At 48.3% G+C, this 19,930-nt stretch overlaps 1 protein-coding gene across 5 annotated transcripts in view; it reads right to left on the bottom strand.

Moving 5' to 3' along the window:
- Positions 1-19,930, bottom strand: part of SEC16B (SEC16 homolog B, endoplasmic reticulum export factor) — a 48,026-nt gene that overhangs the window by 17,202 nt on the left and 10,894 nt on the right. For all 5 annotated transcript variants that reach the window (XM_050963033.1, XM_050963036.1, XM_050963035.1 and 2 more), the window contains 10 exons: positions 18,923-19,070; positions 18,200-18,357; positions 16,032-16,093; positions 14,593-14,728; positions 13,619-13,849; positions 11,209-11,306; positions 10,637-10,718; positions 9,444-9,561; positions 7,354-7,465; positions 2,418-2,523 (listed from right to left, as the gene is read on the bottom strand). In XM_050963033.1, coding sequence (XP_050818990.1) covers positions 2,418-2,523; positions 7,354-7,465; positions 9,444-9,561; positions 10,637-10,718; positions 11,209-11,306; positions 13,619-13,849; positions 14,593-14,728; positions 16,032-16,093; positions 18,200-18,357; positions 18,923-19,070 — 1,251 coding nt within the window. The remainder of the gene's footprint in view (positions 1-2,417; positions 2,524-7,353; positions 7,466-9,443; positions 9,562-10,636; positions 10,719-11,208; positions 11,307-13,618; positions 13,850-14,592; positions 14,729-16,031; positions 16,094-18,199; positions 18,358-18,922; positions 19,071-19,930) is intronic.

Genomic DNA, 19,930 nt, shown 5'->3' on the forward strand with positions numbered 1-19,930 from the left:
CAGCGCTGGGAGCCGCGCTCCCAGCGCTGCAGCATTGTTTACATTGAGGCTTTACAGCCTTGTATCTTGCAGCGCTCAGGAGGGTGTTTTTTTCACACCCCTGAGCGAGAAAGTTGCAGCGTTGTAATGCACCAGTGTAGCCAAAGCCTGAGTTAGGCACCTAGACTCCCTATGCAATGAATGAGGAGACACAGGAGCAGGGCTGGCTTAGCTGCCATGGAGAGGCCCAAGATAAGACAAGACATGCCCAAACAAGTAACTGCTGAAACAACTATTATGAATATGTTTATAGTAAATAAGGGCAGCAGAAGCTAACTACACTCACTGCTGTGGATATGTCTAGAGTAAACACAGTAGGCAGAAACACCCTGAAGTGAGATGCTTGCCTTACACATTCTGCAAAGCGATTGGTCTTTACATGTGAAATATATAGAGGTTAATAGCTAGGAAAATGTATATACAATATGCTGTGTGACATGAACTGGAATTGTGGTATCACCCTGTACCTAAACTCCCTGCGCCTGGGCTTAGCCAGCATGGATGAAGAGCTGTCACATGCCTAATTTAGTAACCGGAGTGACGAGCTGGAGTCGAAGTTTCAGGGGTCCCAGAGAACTGGATGAAGTGTTCTCCCAGAAGACGACAAGGTGCTCTGGATAAGCCGAGCAGAAAAGGTCTCGGTGGGAATCCCAACAGTAGGCGCCTTAGACTACAATCCATGAAAGCCAGCATGCTAGCCAATGGGACACACCAAAGCAGGGGTGTGCTCTAAGCCCTGCCCCTCTCACAGAGTTCTGAGCCTATGTTCAGGTTGCAGGGAGGCATCTATCTCCACTAGTGATCCACAAACGGGGGGAAGATAGGCCCTCCTTCGCCCAAGCCACATGTGGGACCTGATCTGGTAGGCACGCCTAACTCCATGCAGAACAGCTATGGGCGGGGAAGGAGGAGGAGCAGATATGGGAGGCTACCAGTTCAAGTTCCCGCCCTCTACCTGATGAGAAGAGATTTGTAGAAGGATCTGCCCTATGGGATAGTCTGATGTAGGTTTCCCTCGATCTCTCCTATTGAGGCTGTGCCACTTTAATTAAATACATTAATAATTAAATAATAATTAATTGGGCCTTCCTATAGCCCTGTGGTTCAGGCACTCACCTGAAAAGTGGCAGAGCTCTGTTCAAATCCCTTCTCATCAGGCTGAGGGGGGACTTGAACCAGTGGTCTCCCACATCCAGGGTGGGTACCCTAACCATTGTAGGTTATAAGGGAAGCTCTCTTCCCACCTCTTGCTGTTTTGTGTGGACTTAGGCATGCCCACTAAATCAGGCCACACACACGTTAGGCGGACAAACGTCTATCTTCTCCCAGGTTATGGATCGCTCTGGGCATTAGATGTTAGACAAGGGTCTGGGTGCCTACAGTAAGGCAGCAAACTCAGAAGGCAGAAATTTTGGCACCTAGAGAACTTTTAAAGTGCAAATTTAGGCCCCGAGTGAGTTTAGGCACCCACAGGATTTGGCAGCTGCTGAGCAGGGCTTTCATGGACAGCAATGAGGCCTAAAAATGTGCCTAAGTCTGGGGGTTAGGTTCCTAAGTCCCTTTGTGGATTTGGGCCAGGGGCCTCTGCCTTTCTATAGTTCCTTTCATCATTACCACTTTACAAATACTACATAAAGCCTCACAACCCCACAGCAACACAGATGAGAATTAGCACACACTTTACATGGGTGGGGAAACTGAGGCACATAGCCATATGACTTGCCAATGGCAAGTCCTAATCCCTTATTCTAATGACTAGATGATGCTGGCCATCAACAGCGCTGTATGTAGTACCCACGAATGGAATAACAAGGCATCCTTCAGGTGAGGACAGAGATGCATTTGCAGAGTAAGGGTAGGACTGAAATAAGGGCACAGCAAGGCTGGCATTGACATGCACTGGCAGTACTGGGTGAGGAAGCTAGTGCAGTGCCTGCATGTACTTTGCCAATACTAATGCATCCTACACTTTCACGAGCTCTTAATTCACTTCCCAGACACAGAAGGATGAAAATAACCTTTCACCCTCAACTCTGGGTTACAGAAATTGAAACATTGTCCTGAGCTGTCTATACTGGGTGAGCATGTACCCAGCCAGCAACGGCTGAGGCTGAGGATGGTGCTTAGACAGGAGATGAGGAAGAAGAAAAGAGAAAAACCTGTCTGTAAATAACACTGGGTGAAGCAAGGCATGGAGGATAGCAGAGTTCTTTAGTGACCATTTGAATGCAGAATGTAATTGTATAACATAGTCTGTGGCAACAGGCATATCAGAAATGTATTAGGTTGTGATTTGTGGAAAAGTTACATTACAGCACATTGAGCACTGGAGGCTCTGCGCATGAAATGTACTGGCTGTACCTGACTGTTTCCATTACCTGGAAGGAGAGGATGAAGGATTTGGGACGTCCCAGCATCTGACAATACTCAAAGATTTCAGTCTGTAGGATAGATTCCGTCCTGGCAAACTGTACAAATGTCTGACTGAAAGGAGAAGACAGAGAGGTGAGGTCAGGAACAGAAAGCAAGACTCTTCCTCTCCATGATAAACCTGCATGTCTGGGATACTGAGCGTCCATCCCTCACCCCACCAATCTTCAGAATGTTAAACTGACTAGGAGCAAAAGTGAAACTGATTAATGCCACAGCCAGTCAAATCCCACCAACAAAAGCTTCCTTATAAAGCAGGCAAGCATCAAACCCATCCACACAAACCTTTAAAAACAAAAAGAACGGAGAGTATTTGTGGCACCCACAAGTACTCCTCGTAATTTTTGCTGATACAGATTGACACAGCTACCACTCTGAAACCTTTAAAAGCAAGAAAGTGATGAGGTACGGCAATCTTCTTTAACATCCTATAACACCTGCCCCATTCACTCACAGACACACTCCATGTAGCACTCCCTTGCCCCTCCAGCACATGCAGAACCACAGGGCACACCCCAGATCCCTCTAGCTCACACAGCAGCAGAAAACCTCTGAAATATTAATAAGTGTTTACAAGAGGCACCTGTGCATTGTCTAAGTATTAGTAAATGGAGCAAGTCTGAAACCTCCATGATGCTAAAAAGGAACAAACAGCATAAATGGCAAAAAGCAAATTAGAGTGCTAAAATCCTTTCACTGGTAGTAGTCTGGAGTGCTAGTAACATGCAGGAATATTTTAGTAAGTAAGATTTCTGGCTTGGCCCTGAGAGAGGTGGCCTGCCTTGAACTTTTTGAAAATCCCAGCCCTTAAAAAATATTTTGTCCCTTTTACAGTAAAATACTCTATCTACCACACTCAATCAATGGGGATCTAGATTCTACTAGGCAGCCCTGCAGACTATGGGCTTGCTTTCCACTGTTTTTTACCCTCTGTGCAAACATTTGCACCTGTGCACAGCGAATGGCAAACATTGCCATTCCAAGTGGGCAGCTTTTTACATCCACTTTGCCCAGATGTAAACGATAACTCCAGGCAGCAGTGAATCAGACCAAGTGAGATGGGGCTGCTGAGCAGTGACCTTCATTCAAAGATCCAGAGCAAAGAGCCTCTCCAAATGAAACAGATCATTACTCTCTTCCAGACACAGAGCTGAAGTCACTTAACAGTCAGTAGCCTGGTTTTCAGAACCAGGCTGATCCCTGTGGAACTGGAGTCACAGTGACATCCAGTGGCCAGTTTGGTTAAAGGCAGGTGGGTTCTCCCCAGCTGACACCTGGGGGATACACCCAGTCTCCAGGTTTCAGAGTAGCAACCATGTTAGTCTGTATCCACAAAAAGAACAATTTTAACAGTGTCTAGTTTGCAAATTAATCGAGTGACCAGGGATATTGAAGTGTTCGCCAACTGGTTTTGGAATGTTATAATTCTTGACGTCTGATTTATGTCCATTTATTCTTTTCCGTACAGCCTGCCCAGTTTGGCCAATGTACATGGCAGAGGGGCATTGCTGCCACATGGTGGCATATACCACATTGGTAGATGTGCAGGTGAACGAGCCTCTAATAGTGTGGCTGATGTGATTAGGTCCTATGATGGTGTCCCCTGAATAGATATGCGGACAGAGTTCGCAAAGTGTGTGTTGTAAATGGCTTGTCTAGTTTTTGTAAAGTCCAGCCATGAGGAAGTTTGTGTGGAAGGCTGGTTTTTTATGAGTATCCAGTTTTGAGAGCTCATTCTTAATCTTTCCCTGTTTGCTATATAGGATGTTGATCACGTGGTTCCGCACTTTCTTTGAGAGGGTTACCAAAAGAAACTGCTCAAGAAACTTCCTGAAAAAGCTCAAGAGCAAATCCGCACAGACACACCCCTGGAACTCTGAGCAGGGATATTCTGTCTGCTACCCAAGATCCATAAACCTGGAAATTCTGGACACCCCACCATCTCAGGCACTGGCACCCTGACAGCAGGACTGTCTGGCAATGTAGACTCCCTCCTCAGGCCCTACACTACCAGCACTCCCAGCTATCTTCGAGACACCACTGACTTCCTGAGGAAACTAAAACTCATTGGTTATCTTCCTGAAAATGCTATCCTACCCACTATGGATGTAGAAGCCCTCTACACCAACATTCCACACAAAGATGGACTACAAGCCATCAGGCACAGTATCCCTGATAATGTTACGGCAAACCTGGTGGCTGAACTTTGTGACTTAGTCCTCACCCACAACTATTTCACGTTTGGGGACAATGTATACCTTCAAATCAGCGGCACTGCTATGGGTACCCACATGGCCCCACAGTATGCCAACATTTTTATGGCTGACTTAGAACAACACTTCCTCAGCTCTTGTGCCCTAATGCCCCTACTCTACTTGCGCTACATTGATGACATCTTCATCATCGGGACCCATGGAAAAGAAGTCCTTCAGGAATTCCACCATGATTTCAACAATTTCCACCCCACCATCAACCTCAGCCTGGACCAGTCCACCCAAGAGATCCACTTACTGGACATTACAGTACAATAAGCGATGGTCACATACACACCACCCTATATCGGAAACCTACTGACTGCTATACTTACCTACATGCCTCCTGCTTTCATCAAGACCACGTCACACGATCCGTTGTCTACAGCCAAGCTCTACGATACAATCGCATTTGCTCCAACCCCTCAGACAGAGACAAACAATACAAGATCTCTAGCAAGCGTTCTTACAACTACAATATCCACCTGCTGAAGAGAAGAAACAGATTGATAGAGCCAGAAGAGTACCCAGAAGTCACCTACTACAGGACAGGCCCAACAAAGAAAGTAACAGAATGCCACTAGCCGTCACTTTCAGCCCCCAACTAAAACCTCTCCAGCGCATCATCAAGGATCTACAACCTATCCTGAAGGACAATCCATCACTCTCACAGATCTTGGGAGATAGGCCAGTCCTTGCTTACAGACAGCCCCCAAACCTGAAGTAAATACTCACCAGCAACCACAAACCATACAACAAAAACACTAACCCAGGAACCTATCCTTGCAACAAAGCCCGTTGCCAACTCTGCCCACATATCTATTCAGGGGACACCATCATAGGACCTAAACACATCAGCCACACCATCAGAGGCTCGTTCACCTGCACATCTACCAATGTGATATATGCCATGTACATTGGCCAAACCAGACAGTCTCTACAGAAAAGAATAAATGGACACAAATCAGATGTCAAAAATTATAACATTCCAAAACCAGTTGGAGAAACACTTCAATCTCCCTGGTCATTCGATTACTGACTAAAAGACACAATATTACAACAAAAAAAATTAAAAAACAGACTCCAGTGAGAGACTGCTGAATTGGAATTAATTTGCAAAATGGACACCATTAAATTAGGTTTGAATAAAGACTGGGAATGGATGGGTCATTACACAAAGGAAAACTATTTCCTCATGTTTATTTCTCCCCCATCCCCCCACTGTTCCTCACACCTTCTTGTCAACTGCTGGAAATGGCCCATTTCCATTACCACTACAAAAAGTTTATTTTTTCTCTCCTGCTGGTAATAGCTCACCTTAACTGATCACTCTGGTTATAGTGTGAATGGTAACACCCATTGTTTCATGTTCCATGAAGGCTTATGTTAAAATAAATTTGTTAGTCTCTAAGATGCCACAAGTACTCTTCATTCTTTTTACCCAGTCTCCAGTTATTGATATATGTGGGTGGGAGTATTTATGTTTTTGGGCTTGGAAGGCAGAGGGTGGGCAAGGAGGAAAACATTCACGTGTTAAAACATCTCCCCACATTATCAAATGCACTGCTGCCCAAACACCCATCTACCTCAAGCACTGCACACTGCTGCTGCCTGAGTGCTGGGCTGCTTCAATACATCCCCATTAATGTGACTACAATGAAAGGATCAACCCGCAAATCCAGGAGGTAACATGGCTGCCAAGCATAATCCCTTCAGTGCCCTGTGAGCATCAGAGTTCAGTGTGTCTTTCTCTCTTTCCATGGACCTACTGTGTCTCTTCGGGAGCATCCCTTGCCCTTTCTGTGCCTAAGCCCCTCTACTTGTAGAATGAGTGCCAAGTGGATCTCCCTTCAAGGCTCTTTAGAACTTGGGCTGGGCCTCCCCCACTGTAACTAGCTGGCTCCACACAACCAATCAAATACCATAGCAGCATTTTCTGTCACCTCCAGCTGCATGGTTGCCATGCCACTGAAATGTGACCCGACCACTCCTCCATACAGACAGAGAGGCGACTGGTCCAAATTTCACTGAGTGGCGTTGTGAACTGGCGGACGGGGAGTCTGTTCCTGGAGCGTGGGGGAGTGCGCCAAGACCTCGACTCCTGGTGGCACTGGTTCATGTGGTATGTGGGTAAGAGAGCGGGGAGACTCCCCAGCCAAGAGAAACCTGGGGTCCCTGCGGGGTGGGAGGAATGAACAGGGGATGGACCAAGGGCTTCAGTGTTGGGGGGATGTAGGGACTGGAATTTGCCCCCTCAAGAAATCTCTGAATTGGCACCATTGATAGTGCCAATCTCTGAATGGCACCATCATTCCCAATATACCTTTGGCCATTAGCACAATGCACAGCACTCTAGCGAGGTTAGCAGGGAACTCATGGGTCCTGTTCCCAGCTATGCCACTGTTTTAGAGATGGCCTTAGGCTCAGCGTTCTACCTTTCTGTTCCTAAAGTATCTTCCTGGTAACATCTTCAATTAAAATGGAATGTTAATCAACCACAAAAAATAAACTATAAACTAGGTCTCCTTCCAAGGAGTGTTAGTTCCTGTTTGCAAAGCCCTCGGAGATCCCTGCGGGAGCTGTTCTGACAGCTGTAAATATCTGCAGGAGTCTGCCTGCTTAGCTTACTCACCTGGGGTCACTGCCCAGCAAGATAATGTGGTCTGTCTTAACCCCGTAGTGACCAAAAGGGACATTCGCCATTAGATAGCAGAAGTGAGCAGCTTCTATTAACCCTCTCCCAGCTGGACAGGAGAAAAGGGACAAAAGTCAGTCACAACAAACATACACCTTCAAATGCGCACGTGACAAAACAGCCGTATCCATCTCCCTTCTCTGCCCATCCAAGGCCCCCAACTCGGAGGCAACCCTCACACCCTACATCCCCTGGAACGGCTGTTATTTTGCTAGTCATCAAGTTTAATTTTCCATTAGATAACCTGACTGGGTGGCAGAAGCACATGCCAGTAAGTGTCTGGCTCCCATTTAGCTTCTTCAGGATTTTTCAATGTAGCAGAATCTGTGGCAAGGCTTTCTACCATTGTCACCACATAACTGGCACTAAGAATAAGCCAATTAAGTCTCTCTGTCAGCCATATCTGTGACTCATGCACTACGGCAGAGGTATGCATTTCAGAGCCTGCGATCGGGATATTTCACCAGCAGGAGTATACAGTGTCTATTATCTGACTGAGCGTGCAAGGCAGAGCAGTATCCCGTTTCTTTCCCTACCACACTGCACACCTGTCTTTATACAGTTACTTACACCCATGTCAGCACATATACTGCTGTACATCTACACACACATTACACTGCCCCGGAACATGTTGGCTCGCTGTGTTAAAGGCAGCCAGGCACACAGGTGTATGGGCAAGGGTATGCATGCAGATACTGGCCTGTGGGCACAAGTGCACAGACGCAGTCACAATTGCATACACTACACAATTACATGGAAAGGAGCAGATGCACAATCTTGTCAAGACTCACAAACATACACATCTGTTCACAACAGCTTACATAGCCCCTGGTGCTGCCAAGGCAGCTTACGGCACTTTAATAGAAGCTGTGCAGTAATTTAATAATACAGTCATGGGGCTGAGCTAAAGAAGCAATAAAGGGTTGTTCAGCTTGGAAGCAAAGAGCGAAGACAGCAGCAGCACCCCAGGGTCACAGTGTAGGGAATTCACGAGAGACAAGACTGCTGCACCAGTCCCCCAGAATGACCTATGCAGGGGCAGGAGAGACCAGTGGCTGGCATCTGATGGCTCAGGGGTGAGAAGGCAGCCAGTAACTTTCTCAATGTATGCAAGTGGCCCCAACACATAGTTCCTTCATGGTGGGCAGTGAGTTCACAGCAGCATGAACTGCACCCATTTAAACCACTGCATGATGCAAACTCAGTCCTAACTGCATGCAAGCAGCACAAGCCCAAGCTAGCCAAGAGAGCTGAGCAGATATCCACTCACACCACCAATTCCACAGACACACATCCAGGCTGGCCAAGAGAGCTGAGCAGATAGCCAGTCGTCCCACTATTCCTAGGTGTGCTCACCTTACCCTGCAGGCACCTTGTCAGCCACCCGTTCTCACATAGCCTCTCTCTGCCCCACTGAAGTATATGTCAGGGTCCATACACATAGACAAAAATTAAAGAACTGAACTTGGTTTCTGCAGGAAGGAAGCCTGGGCCAGCGGAACTCTGTGTGCTCAGTGTCTCAGAAAGGCCCTTTTCTAATTTAGGTGTCTAACTTTAGCCATCCACATCAGAAAATGTTGACCTGTACATTTCTGAGTGGCCTGTAAATTTCTGAGTATCTATTTCATGGCAACAAATCTTATTGCAACTGGAATTTAAATATCTGAGCTCCTCTTTTCCCAGGTAGCAGTAGTAGGAACTTTCCAGCTGTGCACCACCAATGATCCCAACCGCTGGTCAGCAGTGAGCAAGATGACACTCCAAGTGGATGCTCAACGCACACTCCCAGGGAGGCCAAGCTGTGTGAGGTGGTGAAAGTGATGTGGATGGCCCTACAGTGGGGACAGAACCAAGACTAAACTTATTTCCATCAGGGTGGTTTTGAACCCGGGAGCAGCTTTAGCCATTAAGTCGCCATCCTCCCACCTTCTGTAATGGAGTACGCTAAAAGTGTGAGCACAATGGGGCGTCCTATCTGACACTAAGTGTGAGCCGCTCAGCTGGGCCTAGTCATCACCTCTCCTCACCCAAGGTGTCTCCCATGGCGATGATGGCCCGGTGGTTCAGCTCAGTGTTCCCAACCTGGTTGGAGAGCATCACTGCCAGGTGTGGTCTCCAGTCTCCCCACCTGCCATCCCCACCGCACTGGAAGCAGAAACAAAGAAAGATGAATGGATAGTTTGGCTGCTTGAGCTCCTTGATCTGGCCTTTACTAGGTAGAGAGCTATTGGAGCGTCACAAGGGAAGGAACATTGTCCATGAATAAAGAAATGAGGTGACTACGTCTGTTCAAGTGAGACCTAAAGGCAGAGGAGGCAGAAAAGCTATAGTGCATTTCTCTTCTCCTGCTTCTGGCTCTGGCTTCATAAATGCTGCCTGGCAGTTTGTGCCTTCTGCAAGAAGCCAATTTAATGGCAATTAGTTTATGCCGACTAACCAAAAACGTTCACCTAGCATCATGCCTCTGGGTCAACCTCCACTCCAATCAGCTGAGCCGGGCCGCCTCAGCCTCCCTGCATTCCCTCTGTCAGCCTGAGCTTTCCATGTCCCCCCAAATTCCAGGCCTCTGTGCTCTTTCATGCCTCCACAGAAACCTTCCACAAGTCAGCTCCATGCCTCCCCCACCCTGTGCCACCACAGTATGTAATCCTACATAGTGCACTAGGTTCTTATGCTACATCCCCGCTGTATCAGATTTCTATAGCGGAATGGCACTGTGCTGGTGCTAGCAGGGGTCACTAGGTCATACTGGGGTTGTCACCAATCCCATATTCACAGGACAGTCCCTTTTGCACAAATCTGTCCTGTCCCTGTAAGCCAGACAATTAAGAGTCCAACTGTTCACTGTGCTGCCTTACGATGTTGCATTGGCACGTGATGATATTGGGTCACTATGTATCGAGGCAGCGTCCGGACATGCACATGCAAACGCATCTCCGCACCAGGATATGGTTACCTCAATCTCATGGGACAAACACAAATAGGCAGGGACCCTGATGCCCTCTGGGAGGTGGCAGCAGGTGGACAGATTAGCAGCACAGTGAAAAATGGCCAATTACTTTGCTGTTCACTGCACTGAACATCCTAAAGGACAAATTGATGATACTGAGACATCATCCTATGAAGCACTGCAGAGTGCCACTGAGGCCCGCTCTCCTACCCCACACCAACACAAGGTGTTGAGGGAGGGGAGGGAGCTAGATGCTTTTCCATTCAGTACCAGAGCTGCCTGAGGTATCCTTCCGGACATGAGCTGGAAGAAAGTCTGCAGGGGGTCGTTGAGGGCCAGCGTGCTGGTGAACCTGCAAACCGAGAGCAAAGAGACGGGGCCGTTATGCTGACAGGAAGGAAGGGCCAGCCAGTGATTAGAACACTAGCTAATACATGTAAGGTCTGGGTTCAATTTCTGCTCTGCTAAACTTCCTCTATGACTTTGGGAAACTCACTTAGCCTCCTTGTGCCTTAGTTCCTCCTCTGTAACATGTAGATAACACTTCCCTACCTTACAGGGTGTGTGAGGATAAATACATTAAAGAATGTGCAGCCTTCAGATATGGCTGCGAGGGGGCCACGTAAGTACCTAAGAGAGATTGACAGGTGAGCCCAAACCCCTTGCTCATCTCCAAGGTAGGGAGAGACAAATAGCAGAAATCCTCCATCCAAGGGTTCAGATTGTGTGAGGTACGGACAACGCAGGAGACTCAACAGGTATGTTATGCAGCTATGAAGCAGGGGAGGGGGCCAATCATGTGAAGGGTTCTTAAGCACCATGCTCTGGCAGCTCCTACCCACCCAGACAGAACCCAGCTGTAGGTCCTCAGGTCCATCTTGCTTGACAGGAATAGGGCATGACCCCACAGCTGGCTTCTCATGGCCCAGTCCAGGGCTTCCTACAGCCAGGAGAAAAAAAAAATGTCCTGTTACCATTTCTCGATCTCTCCCACTGCTGTGAAAGGAAGGTCCTTACTTTCCAAGGTCTAGCATGGGACCTACAGCCTGATTCCACTGGCCTAGGGCTTCCACCCATCTGCAGCAAGCCGGGCTCGTGAGAAATGAATTGATTTTTTTCCATGGGTGTAATATGTCCCCCCAAATGTGGGGCCAGCTCAAGCCTGCAATGGATGATATGACTGTTGGGTTTACCCATCTGGACCCATCTTAGAGAAATTATTCTCCATCACCCAGGCTGCCTTATGTTTATTCCTACCTGTACAAAAGTATTAGTTCTGTCCCACTGACTGCAAGCTGCAGGCTGCCTATTAGTACTTAATGCCACAAGTCAGAATTCTAGACTGGGCACTAAAGCCTTCTCTGAACTAGAGGTTTTCCCTCCCACCATTGCTACCACCGGTTCAGCTCCAACTGTGATAGCAAACGCAGGAACTCTTAGATGAGTCGTCCTTGGCCATTATGGTTTGGAATATTGTGCCCCAAAAGAGCTGGAACTAGGGGTGCTAGAGAGGTTGCCAGATCCCCTGGCTTGAAGTGATTTCCTTCACACACAGGTTTTACAGTTTGGTTCAATGGCTCTCAGCACCCCCATTATACAAATTGTTCCAGCACCCCTGTTGTGTATATTAGACCCCACCCCAATCAGGCTTAGCTGTCATGCTAGTTATCGACAGCAGAGCTCCTGCAATTTCTATCATCAGTGGTGCTGATGCCCCTAGTGTGAGCAACAGTGGGACATTTCTGCCCTAATGCAGATTCAGGGGTTAATTCCACAAACAGGGTGTGACACTATCTGATTAAAATATGACCATACAGATCATTGTTGCTACCGCTATTATATAATTGCAACAAATCTTGTATAAAGTATGTCAAGTAAGGTGTCTATGGAAAGGTTATGATTTGCTAAATATGATTATGCTATTTGTATGCGTGTATCATTTTATATCTGAAGTTATGATTATTAACTATGTACTTGTATTTCAAATGTTTGCTCCTGTGGTAACAAGGTATTTAGCCAGCACATTGTGAAGGAACTATTCAAGTTGAATGGCGCATCAAAGAACACTCAACTTACAGTGGACCATGGAAGACACCTATTTACACTTAATGAACTTTTCTGGGGACATTCTAACTAGAGTATGGGTAAGTGCCTCTGCTGTGACTAAGCAAAGCATGCAGTATTGTGACTTGCCCATGTGACTCCAAACTCCATCTTGTTACCTGTAATTTTCCACAAACTAGAACAATGGGTTTCCCTTCACTTGGCAGAAGCTATAAAAGGCCCTTGAAACCTCTCCATTTTGCCACTTTCCTGCTCAGACCTCTGGACTATGGACTTATACTAATGGGAGCATTCTAACCAAGGGACCGAGGACCTTCCAATGATTTGGAAGCAATCATAGACTTAACAAGCCAGAAATTTAATTCCATCACTGCTACAAGCCTGATCCAAGAACTTTGCAATTGTCATATGTATTTGATTCCTTTAACTAATTTTAACTCTCACTTTTCTTTTTTATAAATTAACCTTTAGATTTTGGGATACTAACAGATTGGCAACGGCGTGATTATTGGGTAAGATCTGAGTTATATATTGATCTGGGTATGTGGCTGGTCCTTTGGGATCAGAAGAACCTCTTGTTTGATTAAACTGGTTTTAAATAACCACTCATCATTAAGTCTAGTGTCTGGGTGTTGAATCCAGGACAGGACTACCTAAGAAGGCTGCATTTCTGACTTCTTGTTAGCCAGTGTGGTGAGATAGAAGTTTACTTTTGTTGCTGGATTGGTATATCTCATAGAAGAATAACCACCAGTTTTGGGGTATGTCTTCCCTTTTTCCCAGCAGCTTGTCCTGAATTTGGTAGTCTCAGTGGTGACCCCCTAAGGCATGGTGACACAGGGACCTTCCTTAGCCACTACCACCCATTAGAGCCCTCTTTAAAAGACAAGCAAGTGTTAGACTGGGCCAAGGGAGGATTAGAAATAGACTCCACACTGCAGTCAGAGAAAGACCTGAGCCCAATCCTCTGGCTCTCTGAGCCAGTGAGAGTTACAGGAGCACTGTGGAGGTATCACTGCCAGCACCCGTGGGAAAATGAGACCTGTGTTGTTCAGATGCCTGCCCAATCAATTACAGAGAGGGGTTCATGGACCTGGAAAACCCACCTTCTCCTCTGCAGGCAGTGAAAACATTAGCAAGGGAGCAGTGGGGAGTCTCTGGACACAAGTGTGCATGCACCCTACTTACTTTCTTTCTGCCATAGAAGAGGAGCTTGGTGAATTTCTCCACTCTCTGCTCTGGTGTCTCCAGACTGGGTGGGATTTCCCCAGTGAGGAGGTCTAGTGTCCCGGAGCCCTGCACTGGCCACTCTTCATCAGTCAAGTTGATCAGATTGACTATTGGGTCTTGCCTTTTATACTTCTCCAGGCGCTTGCAGTCTTGCATCAGCAGCTCAGCTGTGTCTGAGCCCACCATGGACTGGACAGGGAAATGGAGGAACATGAGAACTATCATCTTAGAACAGACCAGTGGTATCCAGCTTTGGCCAGTGAACAACACTCCATAATACGGAGGTAGGTATAAATCCCCCCAAATGCACCACACCAAATATTACCATACTATGGGGAGTAATTCCTTCCTGACCCATCACTTCTGGTCAATCTATTCCCTGAAGCATGAGGATCGGTGGCTCATATGATTTTTATCCTAGTGAGTGTCATTGAAGAGTGTATTCTTAATCACAAATAATGTTAGTGGAGAGAAAGTCAAGGCAATGAGTGATCAACAAGGGACATAATAGCAAAAATCAAACTTTAGAGATCTCAGTGGTCTGGTGCTGATTCCTTCTAATATTCTGTGTCAGACCTCCCGCAGATTGGGTTTGAGACACTAATCTCCTTCTGGACAGAAACGTTGGCTCCTAAATTAAATTGACAGTGTCCCTTTAGGTGCTGCTGTTCCATTGGAACATTGGTATTTCAAAGGTGCTGCACCTGGTTTGGGAAGCAGCCCTGGAGAGGTGTGTCTTCCATGTACCTGGTGCTTTAGGCCACACTGAAGTGGTCAGCATTAATGAGGGAGTGAGATGCATTTAAGATCCCCCACAGCAGCACCTGGCTGCTTCAGACACACAAAAGGGATTCTCACAACAAGCCATCCTTAACTGAACCAAAAAGACTCATAAGGATTGGCACACATCACAGTGCATGAAGAACACACACCCCATTCTGCCGGCAAAGGAGGACTAAGAGTTTCCAGAGCAGGGCTGAATCTCTGCCTCTCTCAGTCTCCAAATTGCAGCTCATGGCCACTTTGCGCTGGCAAAATGTCATCACATCCACCTTGTGCAAATCCTCCCTGCAGGAACAAGAAAGAGGGTGTTGACAAGTGCAGGCAGGACATCCTTAACAGCATAAGGGGGAATTCCTAGGACTCTGTGAATTATGTGGAGGACTCCAGAAAATTATTCAAGGAGAGGTAGAAAATTGGAGATGCTCACATGCATATCAGTAACACCACTATGCATCCGTCAGACAAAACATGTAATAAGGCTGGTTATTACGATTCCCATTTGCAGATGGCCAAGCCACAAAGATTTAGAATGTATCCGAAATCCCTTCTTTGTGCACCTGTGACATTTTAAACCTGATCCAGATCAATCTATCTGTAGAGAACATCACAGTTAATTGGACTCTAGCACCTACAATGCCACTCCACTAATATTGTCTCCTTCTACTGTGCTATTAACCTCTGATCCTCAGACTTCCATCCAGGCATCTGTGCTTGCTCAATGCTTTTTATAACTTCATTGCTTTTCTTCTTTTAAGTAGGCCTGTTTTATCTCTCAGCTTTTCTCATGAGTGACTGAATGGCATCTCAGTATAAGCAATGTGATGCAGAGTAAACCTGATTGAACATGATGGGTTGAAGGAAGATGTTCCCCAGGTCTACATTTACTGAAGCTCAGCTCCCAAGGAGCACAACATCAGGCTTCAGTCCTGCAGAGCGTGAGAAGACTGAAACGCCTGCTCATCCAAACCACTGGTTGTACAAAGATTGTGGATGTTCCACAAGCCCTTCTTTAATATATGGAGATATACCTATCTCATAGAACTGGAAGGGACCTTGAAAGGTCATCAAATCCAGCCCCCTGCCTTCACTAGCAGGACCAAGTACAGATTTTGCCCCAGATCCCTAAGTAGCCCCCTCAAGGATTGAATTCATAACCATGGGTTTAGCAGGCCAATGCTCAAACCACTGAGCTATCCCTCCACCCATGAACTCTTACAACCCGGGTTTCCCTGGACTTGGTTACGAAATAACAGTCAAACAATGTTCTCTGAGCATTCCCAAAAGAGCAAACCCACACATCCAACCAACCACATGCAAATTTCTGAATCTGGACCTGGACTTTGTCAATGGTCCTTATCTTTACAAAGGGCCTAACCAAAACCTTGGGCTTGAACACCCTGAGGCTTTGGGGAGTTTGAAACATGAATCCAAATTACACAGCTTGGGCTCATCTCTAATTCCAGGTGACCATATCCTCCTCTAATGGTCAAGCTGTGTGTGTAGCAGCCTGGAGAGAAGCGGAATTCTGGGACAGAAAGGAATGCTGATAGGGGCCATGGTTTACTGCACACCTCCAATGGCATTGTACCTGACCAGAGGCCCTGGGAAGGCTCGCATCTCCTCCTGCTCTTTGGTGTCATGAAGGATTACCTAGGAGGCAAGAGCAGAGACTGTGACCAAGGCCCTGTCTGAAAGCTAAAGTGCTTTGGCAAAGGCTTTAGTAGTACTGGGGATGCTTTTCTCAAAGCCATCTTTGGGCATACGTGTTATCTCGGAGCATATGCACTGACGTGTTTACCACCTTGATCCACACACTTATAAAAAGCAATTGCCTTTTACAATGGGATCTGGCTCCTATAATTGCAGTCCTTTGAGAGGCAGAAGGCTCCAGCTCAGAGGGGAAAAGAGGGTCAGATGCCGGGGAACACAATCAATCCAAGATACTTATACGGCCCCCATCACTGCTCTCTTCAATGTATTTATCCTCCCACCACCCCTGGCAGGCAGGGCAGGGCTATTACCCCCCAGCACACATAAGGAACTGAGGCACAGAGCAGCTAGGGGACTTGCCCAGGGTCACACAGGATGTCTGTGGCAGAGCAGGGACTTGAGCCCAGGTCTCACAAGACCCATGCCCATGCCCTAGCCACCAGACCATGCTTCCTCAAATTGTTCCCTAAGAAGAGAGTTGTGACTCCAAGGCCTCTGGCCCAGTGGGACCAGGCATTTGGATGGTTACAGCGTACAAGAGCCAACCCAGGTCACTCACATAGGGAATTTGCCAATAAAAGCAATCTGTGCAGAACCTGGAACTGGGTCTCAGTGTCTTGTTCAAGGAACTGTAAGAACCAGAATGGCCCTACTCCTGTGTGAGATCCCTCCATCCATGCTATGGCCAAGGGCTCCAGAGCAGAGTTCAACCACAGATTTGGGTTATTCCATTTTACGATGGCAGAGCAAGCCGGCAAAACATGCAGCCCGCTGTGAAGATGCACACAATGTCCTCTTGAGTCCAGGTTAAGGACACTACTCAACCCTAAAGTCTGAGTCACCTTAAGGTATGGCTAGTTCCTAAGGGCATGTCTCCATGGGGTGGGGGTGGGGGAGGGATTTATTTCTAAAGCGCAGTAACATGTTGTTCTTTAACTGGTCTGTGTGGATCCTGCTGCACTTAACCATAGCACTGTTTGCAACAGTGAGACATGGGCGGGAAGGGAGCTGGCATTTCTCAGGGAACTGGAGAGATGGCACAAAACTCAGGTCCCTCAATCTGGCACCCTCAGGATTAAAGGGACAGTGCGGGCAGGGGATGGGAGGGAACAAGGGTTTGGGGGCAGTACAGGTGGGGGAAGGGAGGGTACAAAGGGTTACAGGGGCAGTGCGGGCGGGAGATTCGAGGGCACAAAGGGTTACGGGGCAGTGTGGGCAGGGGATGGGAGAGTACGAAGGGTTATAGGGGCAGTGCGGGAGGGGGATGGGAGGGAACAAGGGTTATGGGCAGTACGGCAGCGGATGGGAGGGAACAAAGGTTATGGGGCAGTACAGGCAGGGGATAGGAGGGTATGAAGGGTTACAGGGTAGTACGAGCAGGGGATGGGAGGGTACAAAGGGTTTTGGGGCAGTATGGGCGGGGGATGAGAGGGTACGAAGGGTTACAGGGGCAGTGCGGGAGGGGGATGGGAGGGAACAAGGGTTATGGGGCAGTACAGGCAGAGGATGGGAGGGTACAAAGGGGTTTGGGGCAGTATGGGAGGGGGATGAGAGGGTACGAAGGGTTACAGGGGCAGTGCGGGAGGGGGATGGGAGGGAACAAGGGTTATGGGGCAGTACAGGCAGAGGATGGGAGGGTACAAAGGGTTTTGGGGCAGTATGGGAGGGGGATGAGAGGGTACGAAGGGTTACAGGGGCAGTGCGGGAGGGGGATGGGAGGGAACAAGGATTATGGGGCAGTACAGGCAGGGGATAGGAGGGTACAAAGGGTTTTGGGGCAGTATGGGCGGGGGATGGGAGGGTACGAAGGGTTACAGAGGCGGTGTGGGTGGGGGATGGGAGGGCAGAAAGGGGTTATGGGGCAGTACGGGCAGGGGATGGGAGGGTACAAAGGGTTATGGGGCAGTACGGGGGGGGAATGGGAGGGTACATGAGGTAATGGGGCAGTGGAGGCGGGAGACAGGAGGGTACAATGGGGTTATGGGGCAGTGCAGGTGGGTGATGGGATGCTAGCTCTCAGTTGCAGGTGGCTAGGTGGTTGGTTACCTCCAGGCTGTGTACTTCGATGAGGGCGGGCTGCCCATCAGCCGGGGAGTTAGGGCACACTCGGACCAGCTGGCCTCCTGCTCCAAAGCACACTGGCACGTGAGGGAAGGAATACTTCTGGGGGGCCACGTGGTGCGGAGTGGACAGCAAGACTTCCTCTAAACAGCAACAAATGCACACACAGACCAGAGCCAGCCCTTTCACAGCCACTCAGCAAGCTTTGTTATTGGGGGAAAACCCTAGGGACAGCACCTGACACACTTGCAGGCAGCACCAAGCTTTCTCTGTCAGCTGGTATGGGGGCCAAGGCCCCACAGACTGTGCCAGGCAGAAATCAGGGAAACAGCCCTTCTCTGAGCTGACTGAAGTCCCTACCAAATCTAACACTGGGTTATATGGACATGCTCTACAGTACTGCTGGGCGATGCCCAGCATCACCCAGCCCCCACCTTACAGTACTGCTGGGCGATGCCCAGCATCACCCTGTACTTTCCACAAGCTGCTTTCCAAATGGGATTTTCTGCTCCATTAGGTGCCTTAAAAGCTTTTTAAAATCTGGCCTTAAGCATCAGTAATGGCCATTCGGAACTTCCCATGATGCTTTACAGGTTCATATGTGAGGGCAACAGCCATATTCTCATACAGCCCACTGTCCCTGCCGTGAGAGCGTCCGCATGTGCCTGCCCTCCCCTCGGACGCCTGGTACCCTCACCTCACACCTACCTGTTTGAACTGGACTCCAGGTTTCTGAAAGATCTGGGTCGTACTGACTGGGAGAGTCACGCATGTACTGACTGAGTTCATAGCTGCTGGAGCTGAGGCCAGATTCCTTGTACTGCACGAGCCGGCTGAGCTCACATGGGGCGAGGAGCTGAGGGAGAAGAGAAACCACAGGAGCCATGGGGAAAGGGAAGCAGAGAAAATGGCGGCCTGAGGGAAGATGGGAGGGGAGACTGGCAAGAGGGGTGAGAGTTGCAATGTGTGGAAATGGAGCCATAACACAACAAACACGTGTTGCATTTATACAGTGCCCAGGTTGGCAAGTGCTGGCACTGGACCAGTGCCTGCAGAACAAACAACAGGGGTCTCTCCAGCTTGAGCTAAACTGCCTAGTCTCAAGCTAAGAGCTGTAACCGGCTTGTGTCCTCTGCGGATCTGGCACAGGGGGACACACATCACCCCCACTGATGACCGTGGTACAGCAGCACCTCCCCTGAGATGATCTCAAGCACTTTAAGGTCTAAAACTCTTTTAGTCACGCTTTGCTTGTTCCCGGCGGTTTTGATCAATATGACTCAGCTCCTGGGTTGGTGTAAATCTACAAAGCTCCATTGACTTCTGTGGAGCTGTACCAGTTGATATTAGCTGTGGCTCTAGCCCAGCAGCTCTCACCAATCTGATGCAGACACCCCATATGGCTGTCACCTGCTCCTCAGGAAGCAAATGAGGATTTTCTAGATACATTTTGTCATTTGATCATTTGCAAAATGCAGTCACTCGGACAGAGTCTCCTGTCACTAGTGGAAATAAGCAGTGCTCTGTCATAGGCATCTGTCACCACCTCTTCTGGGAGCAAGTAACCATGCTGCTGGACAGCCCCCTGGTGTAGGGAGGGAATGGATGAAAATAGAGGTCCTAGAATAACAGAGGGTGGAGAAACCCACCAAGACCAGCCTTTGGGCCAGTTCTAGGTGCAGCAAGGGTAGGCCCTGCCTCCAGATGCCATGGGGA

This window comes from Gopherus flavomarginatus, chromosome 7 (assembly GCF_025201925.1).
Source record: "Gopherus flavomarginatus isolate rGopFla2 chromosome 7, rGopFla2.mat.asm, whole genome shotgun sequence".
Lineage (NCBI taxonomy): Eukaryota > Metazoa > Chordata > Testudines > Testudinidae > Gopherus > Gopherus flavomarginatus.